Source organism: Pterocles gutturalis, unplaced genomic scaffold (genome assembly GCF_000699245.1).
Source record: "Pterocles gutturalis isolate BGI_N339 unplaced genomic scaffold, ASM69924v1 scaffold7987, whole genome shotgun sequence".
Taxonomy (NCBI): Eukaryota; Metazoa; Chordata; class Aves; order Pterocliformes; family Pteroclidae; genus Pterocles; species Pterocles gutturalis.
In genome coordinates, this window is record NW_010115228.1 from 16,090 (window position 1) to 24,876 (window position 8,787).

At 54.9% G+C, this 8,787-nt stretch overlaps 1 protein-coding gene across 1 annotated transcript in view; it reads left to right on the plus strand.

The window, feature by feature from the left end:
- PEMT (phosphatidylethanolamine N-methyltransferase) overlaps positions 1 to 8,787 on the plus strand; it is a 40,507-nt gene that overhangs the window by 13,389 nt on the left and 18,331 nt on the right. The window contains exon 2 of the mRNA XM_010075105.1: positions 6,784 to 6,899. Coding sequence (XP_010073407.1) covers positions 6,784 to 6,899 — 116 coding nt within the window. The remainder of the gene's footprint in view (positions 1 to 6,783; positions 6,900 to 8,787) is intronic.

Genomic DNA, 8,787 nt, shown 5'->3' on the forward strand with positions numbered 1-8,787 from the left:
CGCCGCCGCCGCGCTGCGTAGCCGCTCTCCAAAACCCCGCTGCTGTTTCATTTGGCTGGAATGAAAAACAACCCCCCCATCCAGAGCCCACGAAAGGCGATGGAAAAGTCTTCCTTGAGCTAAATCAACACCTTCCTTTCCCAACTGAAAGTCCTTGGCAGACACGGGTGAGCTAAGCCGTCCCCTTGGCTGCAGCTCACCGACAGCTGTTATTGCCATCGCACTGGTGGGGATGGGAATGGGGAGAAACTAGCTGGCGTAGCCTCCTGGATAATCTTTCGTGGCCTGTCCCCATCTCCTGGGACACGTGTCGGGTCTCTGATCATCAGGTCGGGGTGCCCAGAGCCCCCAGGCTCCGATAGGGAGTCCCTGTGGGCACAGGTTGTCACCCGTTGTCCCCAGTGCCCATCAGCACTCCCTCTCTGGGTGCATATTTTCTCCGTGTATGAACATAAAAAAGACCTTTACAAGCTGCGTGGGCAAAGTCTCTGCCCTGCGTTGCCTTACAGCTCACATGAAACCGTTGGGATGGCGCCTGTCTCTTCTAATATCGCTTCAGTGTTTTAATTGCGTGAACTGGAAACTGCAGCTCCAGTACTTAGTGGGGGAACTTCGCAGGGCTTTAATCATTTGCTAAAAAGCTTTCGGGCTCCATTACCGTCTCATGACTCTGTAATTGAGTGCCTGCGAGTTGAGAAGCATTCAGAGAAATAACTCGGAGTCCAGACCCGCCGCGGCTTTCCCCAGCGCAGGCACGAAGCAATTAAAGGAAGCGGAGCCTGTTGGGGTGTTGGCAGGAGCTGGCAGCTTGCGACCGGCTCCCCTGCGACGCTGTGCTGGCAGGAGGGACAGGAGGTGGGCTCATGGTCACACCAAGCACCGACTTCTCCTCCTGCCTCTAACGGCTGTCCAGCCAGGCACAGCTCAGCCTGCTTTCCCCAGGCAGCTCTGCAGCACCGGCTCTTTCCGTGGGTTAGTGCTTGCCCTGCAGCACCCGTTCCCAGCCAGCCCCGGAGCCAGTGCCCGCCTGGGCTGTGCCCTGCGGATGGGTCCTGCACCACGGGCTGTGTTGGGAAGGATGAGGGTGAGCAGCAAGGGTCCCCAGGCAAGGACGGAGGGGCTGCAGCAGGCAGGGCTGGGTGGGATGGGGGCTTTGGGAAGGATGAGGGTGAGCAGCAAGGGTCCCCAGGCAAGGACGGAGGGGCTGCAGCAGGCAGGGCTGGGTGGGAGGGGTGCTTGGGGAAAGCTAGGTGATGGCTTGGATGGGCAGAGGTGGAGGTGATGATGCTCCTGCCCTGACAAAGGGACAGCAAGCGATGGCACGTGGGATGGCTGCTGGATGATGAGCTGGCCCCGGTGGTGGCAGCTGAGAACTGGCAGCTCATAGCATGTAAGAGATGGGGGATGGAGGGTGCCCAAGGGACTGGCCTGAAGAGGGAAGACGTCCGTTGTCTGCCTGGTGTTGGGAGTCACGTCGGATGCATGCGTACTGACCGGTGATGGGTGTGACGGAGTCGCCACAGCCCACGGCAGCACTGCTCATCCACCAAACCCTGGCCACGGGCTAAACCTGGCGGCTTTAGGGCACCGTCCCAGGGCCGTGTGCCCACCCGGGGCTGGCCTGGGGAAGGCAGTTCTGCTGACAGGCTTTGTATCGCCACCGCTGCTGCATGGGGGACGTGACTGCGGGAAGGTGATGGCTAATTGCTGCAGCGAGTCAAGGACTGTTTAAGCAGCTAATTAATTCCTTCTAATCAGCCCTTAATCTGTTGAAAACTGCATGGCATTATCTCCTCTGCTGCAACACCTTGATAATTCCTGTCTGAATGGCCTTCGTGGAGAACATATTTAAATAAACTCAATAGAGATTTCAGACAGATAGCAAGTATAATTACCAGCTTGTACAAATTAAACCGTGGTTTGTTCTGTTCTTTTTCTCCTGCCTTTGCTGCCCAGAGCTCCTGCTAATCATGTTCTTGCTGCCAGTGGCACGCCAGTCCTCGGGGCGTTTTCTGCACATGCCTTCGGAAAGCCTGTCCCAGTGCCCGGCGCTGGGGTGGACACTCGTGGGGCTGGTGTTTCGGATGAGGCTGCACGTGGGCACATGCCATCCTCGGCTGGTGGTGTCCCTGTGCCAGGGGCTCTGTGCTGCGCCGGCGAGCTGCAGGATCTGCCCCGGCACAGCCCTCGGGGCTGCTGTGCATCATCCTCCCCTGGACCAGCCCTGCAGCTTCAGAGAATCACAGGATGGTTTGGGTCGTAAGGGACCTTAAAGCCCATCCAGTCCCCCCCCCTGCCATGGGCAGGGACCCCTCCCACCAGCCCAGGTTGCCCAAAGCCTCATCCAGCCTGGCCTTGAACCCCTCCAGGGATGGGGCATCCACAGCTTCTCTGGGCAACCTGGGCCACTGCCTCACCCCCTGCACAGGGAAACATTTCTTCCTGATATCTCATCTCAATCTCCCCTCTTTCAGCTTAAACCCGTCCCCCCTCATCCTATCGCTATCATCCCTGAGTATAGCGTAACAGGGGACCAGGTCAGTGAAATACGGGTAACATCAGGTGTCCTGCCCTTTCATCAGGTCACAGCTGGCCAGGGCACAGCTCCTGCCATGGGAGATGCTCACATGGAGCCACCTAAACCCAGAGTCGGAGCTTCTTCTGCCCCAGTACCACGGGAGGACGTACCCCCATGGCTGGCCTAGGAGAGGTCAGGCTGAAGGAGAAGGTTTGAAAATTTGCTCAGGCCGGTTTTGTCTTGAGGTTTTCTTTGGACTGAATTGTCCGTGCATCCAGGGCTCACCCTGGGCATGTGCATCCTCTTGGGACCAGGGTGCAGCCGTACCCCAAGGAGCTGATCATTCCTCCCCTGGGCTGTTCAGGGAGTTTCTGAGTGTTAGATCTCTGGGTGGGTTGCTTCTCTAGACCCCGTGTGGTGGGACACAATCCTGCACATTGGCAAATCCCACGAGACAGGTACGGTGAAGGCAGCGTATCCTATTCACTTTCATCTTTTCTCCAGCCCAGATTTGGGCGCTGAACATTTGTATGCCAACAGTTTGGCCAGGGCAAGAACATCCCCAGAAGCATGAAGAGCATCTCCACGGGTGGGCGATGGGTCCAGGATTTCCCGGGATGCAGGCACAGCCCCTCCGCCCTGCTCCCCAGAGAGCTGGGAAGCAGCCACTCACCTCAACCCTCTGGTGCCTCCGTTTCCCTTGGGTTGAAGGGAGCTGCTGATCCATCCCAGCCTCCCAGGTCGTCTTCGGATACTATAGCGATGGGGTGATGCAAGGACATGGACCGGCTGATTTGCATCGAATGCAAAACGTCCCCCAGACCTGAGCCTTTGGGCTATCTGGTTTCGTTCCCCATCTCTGGGGCGAGCCAGATATAGAAATGGGTTCATGCGAAACAGCACCGAGTCTTTATTTCAGAGCTGGGCTGGAGCAAATTAAAATGGAGCGTGTTCAAAAGCCAGCTTCCCTGGCTGGCAGACAAAAATAATCAATTTCCTTGAAACAAGCACTAAATATTAATGAGAGGCGATGGTCTGCCCTGCACACAGAGCTGTAAAGAGCATTTCCCGTTGATCAGCTGCGGAGGAGGCAGGTCGGTGAGATGAAATTGCTTTTCGAATGGTTATTTGTGGCCCTTCTCGAGGTGGCTCGGGAAGGTTTGCCTGCCCGAAAAAAGCAAAGAAATCTCAGAGCATTTCCATTTTGCATCAGAGCAGCCACTGAGGATGCACGCTGGTGCTTTCATTTTTGTTTACGCGCTTGCCCGAGCGTTGGGGAGATGGCTTGTTTGGGTTATGTTGAAGTCAGCCCCGAATTTACATGGAGAAGGAGGCGATTCCCTGGGAACATCAGCCGGCTGCGCCTGCCCCCGACGAGCGCCGAAACCGTCTGCCAAAGGCAGAACATGGGACCCAAGAGCACTCCCTGGCTTTGCAGCCACATCCGCTCGTTGATTTATTTCCATAACGAGCATTGGGGGAAACATTAAAAAAATTACTTACAGCCCTCACCAAGTATCCTAAAGTGAAAGCAGAGGGCTGGGAGCTTTGGAAAAGGAGTCTTGAATTTTTCTATTGCTTTGACCCTTGGGTAAGTCAGGAAACTTTGTATTAACTCCATTTCCAAACTCAGAGGTTAGAAGAAAAAATAAAAATGCTCCCTTCCCTCCCTCACCAGGAGACACAGCCATGGTGTGGGGCTTTTCCCCGCCACTGCTCGTGGGTGGCATGGTGCCAGAAAATGGCACCCGGGGAATGACTGCAGCCCCCCCCAGGAAACCACTGCCGTGTCCCGCACGCGGCCGTGGAGGATGCTAAAAGCATTTCGCATCCCTCATGCAATAAATAGTAAGACATCGGCTCATAATTTTATAAAACCACTAAGCCAGCTGCGTAGCCACGGGTCGAACGAGAGCTAAAATTATCTAGAAACGACTAAAATTAGAAAATTAGGACTGAGCCAGAACTAATTAGTCGTTCAAGGAATAGAACCAGAACCGGAACAAATTAATTGTCGCTGAAATATCGCTGCGGGGCCCGGTGGGCGCTGCCGCTTCCAGCCCCACACAGGCTCCCAAGCTGCTTTGCTCGTGATGACTCCGGCACGGGCTCGGAAGGGAGCCGGGGGTCCCATCTGAAGGCTGCAGCAGCTAAATAGAAGTTGTTGTCTCGCTCCCAGCTGGGGAATCGGCAGCAACGTGATGCAGCGTGAGCCCGGCTGTGCTGGGAGCCATCCCGACGCAGCCGAGCCAGCTGCTGCCCAAAGGGCTCGGAGACACGTCCCCTCGCCCCACCGCTGCCCAGATGTGTCTTTTTTAAAGTGAGGGTAATTATGAGGCTGCCTTAACGACTGCCAGCGCACACGGGCTGTCCCCTCTGATCCCAGCAGCGCTGCCGTCTCTTTCGGCTCCAGCTCTGCCGCCGGCTGAGACGCTTTGCAAAGCTCTCGAAGCGAGCCAGGAGCTGCCATCCGTGCAGACGCTGCCAGAATAATTTCCAGGGAATTAGGGAGTGGGTACGGATAACTGGCACGTGGCTGCATTTTTCCATCTGTGACTCAGTCACCTGTATGGTCACTTCTTTTAACTTCCCAGAGGTGGTAACTCACCGTATATTTCTTTTTCCCCTCTCGCAGCCCTCAAGAGCAGCTCCCCTTTTAGCAGCAGCATGACGCACGGTGTTTTAAATTCAATTTAGAATACAAACTATTTATACCAGCCAGAAAAAGGCAGTGAAGCAGCTCTTTCTGTCATGAGTGGATTTGTAATTTCAGAGCAATCATTGCATAACTAATTGAATCAGCTCTCAGCATGTGAAATCAGTGCCCTGCTCATCGGAGGTTTTCATCCTTCTCCCCTCCCGAAGCCATCGGTCCCCTCCACCGCCATCACTTTGTGCTTCTGCATCAGCCTGGGCAGAAAGCGGGACCTGCAAAGCTGCTTTTGTCTGCTCAAATAGAACCAATAAATTACCCAATGCATTCAGAGCAGATGAATAGCTGGCTTGCAGGTGCCTCCCAAAAGCTGCCCAACCTGCACGCGAGGGAGTGGAGTGCATTTGAAGCTAATGAAGTGCCGGCCGTGTCTGGGAAGGAAATTGGTGCCGAGATGTTCTGCTGACTCCCACCTCCTGCTTCATTGCCCAGGTGTGCTCTGATGGGCTTGAATTTTGTGTCCGAGCCAAACCCCAGGCTCAGCGCCTGAAAATGGAGCCTAAAAGAGGCGATAAATACAGCGACAGCTTCCTGAGGGGTCCGGGAAAGGTAGAAAGCAGAGCAGCTGCGAGAATTTCCATCAGCTTGGGAGTGAGGGTCCTAGAGATTTTGCAGATTTGGGAGATTTTGGGAGGTGCTCCAGCCACCAGCATGCAGCAGCCTCCCAGGGTGAGAGGGCACCTTCGCAGCTGCGAGGTGTTTTGGGCAGGAGCCCATCAGCTTCTGCTGCTCTGCAGAATGCGGAGCTTAAAATTGCAGCCAGAGAAAAGTGTGCCGTAAAGGATGCTGTGCCTCCCCGGAGGTGCTGCCTGCGTGCAAGTCCTGGGCTGATACTGACATGCTGTGTGGGGTGGGTTGAGACAGCCATGCAGGGATGGGTGAAGAGCATGGGTGAGCCCTTAATTGCTGTAATTGCTGAGTGCTAACGAAGGCTGGCTGGTGCAGCCTGTAGAAGCCCCAGTGCTCTGGGCTAAGCTGGTAGGGCTTAATCTGGGGGAGTTTAGGGGGAACTGCTTGTAAGCTTTTCTGGAAATGAGCAGGAAAGGGTTGTTCCTGACAGGTGTGATCCCTACAGCTGGATGTAGGAGATGGTAGAGCTCAGAAAATGAGAGCTTGGTGTCCCTGTGGTCCATACCCTTCTCAGGGATCTGCTTTTCTTCCAGGAGAGCGATACTGTGGTCCCTGGCAGGGGCTTGATCGCTTTGGTGGCCTGGGGACAGCCTTAGCAATGTGCTTAGCTTTGTTGAATATGTTATCCGAGCCATATGTCCCCCAAAACTGATGTGTAGCGGTTTGTTTTTTTTTTTCCATGAGCTAATGCCTCATTGCTGCTGGCTGGCCTGGTGAACAGGGCAACGCAAGCCCTGGCGGGGGTGGCACGGATCGGCGAAGGAGCTTTCATCCCCAGGCTTGGTTTAAGCCGTGTCCCATCACTGGTCTCTGCTTGCTTCTTGCACAAAGCCACGCAGACGGTTTGTGTCCCCATGCGGGGCTCGCTCCTGGGGCAGCACGTACCCCCAACTACCTGCTTTGTTTTCTGTTGTCTCTTCAGGTAGCCAGATGGGAGCACAAAACGCGAGCGCTCAGCCAAGTCTTCGGCTCTCCACGTACCGCCTGTTGCTGCCTGGGTGCCGTTATCCTGCTGCTTAACTGTGTGCGGAGCCATTGGTAAGGAGCTGACCCTACTGCTGTGTACCGGTGCCAAGAAATGCCCCTGCGGGGACGGGGAGGATGAGGGATATTTGTTCTGCAGCGCTGGATCCGGCCCCAGCGTATTGCTTTTACAGGGTTGGGTACCTCCAGCCAGCAGCAGATTCATTCCAGGGTTTGTAATAAAGATAAAAGATGCGATGGTGTGGCCAAAACCATTAGTGTCAACAGCCATTGAGTGTCGCAGGTTGCCTAGCTCAGCTCTCTGGGGAAGGTTTTCTCCTGCCCTGTGAGCAGCCCAGGTGACAGGAGGGCTGTTGGCACAGGATGGATTGTATGTAACAGCAGAATTTTTACATTTTCTCATAAAAATCATAAACAAAATGAAATCTGTTTTTAAGAAGCTGCAGTTTCCTGTGCAGAAGAGCAGAGTTATCTGTGCACTTAGCAAGCAGGCTCTTTAAACTCCTATCTGTGATCTCTTTAAATGCCTCCTGTGCTAGCTCATGGTATTGTGTGACTGATGCGCTGTACACCATGGGAATACGTCCTTTGACGTTCTGAGCGCAGCAGCGAGGTTTACTGCAGATTTCCTCAATGCCGGCAATTTATCTGCGATCTGGTAAGCTTTATCTTCAACCCTGTTAGGAGAGACAGGCTCTCTTACTGAATTCCCAGATTCAATTATCCCAGGGTCAGAGCTAATGCGTTACTTAGTACTTTGGGTAATTTCCCAGGCACAGACATCTCAGGTTGGAATTTGCACATGTAGTTAAGAGCTTTGCCTTCCTGGAAGTGACACCAAGACCTGCCCTTGCCCTTCTGCGTTTGTCCCAGCTACTGCTTATTGCAGAAATGAAGAAAGCTTGCAATGAATGGGGCAGTAATTGAATGCAGGCGGTGCAGAGGGCGTGCCTGCGTTCTGCTGATGTCTCAGCGACGCAGCAGGCTCGGATTTTTGCTGGGGAATGTCTCAGCAGTCTCTTGCCCAAATGACAGAGTCACTTGTTGTCTGGGAAGCAATGCAAAGCCTTGTGCCTGGCTCTAATTAAAACCACAGCTGATGGAGGGACAATCTCCGTTCCCAGTGGTCCTGCTGGCTCCTGGGTCAGCGAGGTTCGCTGGGTCACAGCGAGGCACTGATGGGAAGCTGCTGGGAGAGCAAAGAGACCTCATCTGTCCCAGCTTTCCCATCATGCTTTCCCCCTGCAGACCCCTCAGTGCCCTGCCGGGGCTGGCATCACTGGCTGTGGTCTGTGGCATGAGTTTGTGGGTGCTCTGGGGCTCACCGGGGCTGGCCCTGAAGCCAACAGCAAAGTCAGCCCAGGGGGCTGGAAAAGCCCCACTTGGACCTTGGTTTTGGAGGAGAGGATGTAGAAGATGGGGCAGCTCATCCCCCAGCAGAACACCGATGAGATGCCAGCCCACCCCGATGGGCCAAGGCCATGTCAGATGATGGAGATGTGAGGTTTGTTCTGCCCAGGTGTTTCGTTCAGCATGGCTGGGTTGTTCCCTTGCCTTGCCTTGGCACTGAAGTTAGTCTGAGTGATGGCCAGACGGCTTTAGAGGCTGTTCAAGCAAGGCAAGCCCTAGACTGTGGGAGTGGTGGGATGGCTTCAGGGTGGGCATCAGAGCAGCAGCTCCTGGAGCTGCCCTGGAACACACCTGGGAGACCCACTGTCTGCATTCCCAGCTCAGGGAGCCCTCCAGGGCTGCCCACGGCTTTACTGCCCAGGCCCAGAGAGGTTGTGGTGTTTGGGAAGGATTCATCCTGTCTCTTGCCCTTGCGTGAAGATATCTGCCAGGTCCAAACTGGGGTTTGGCTGGTCGGAAAGGTGGTTCTCCCCCTTGGCTCTGGTGAGACCCCCCCTGCAGTGCTGCATCCAGCTGTGGGGTCAGCACAGGA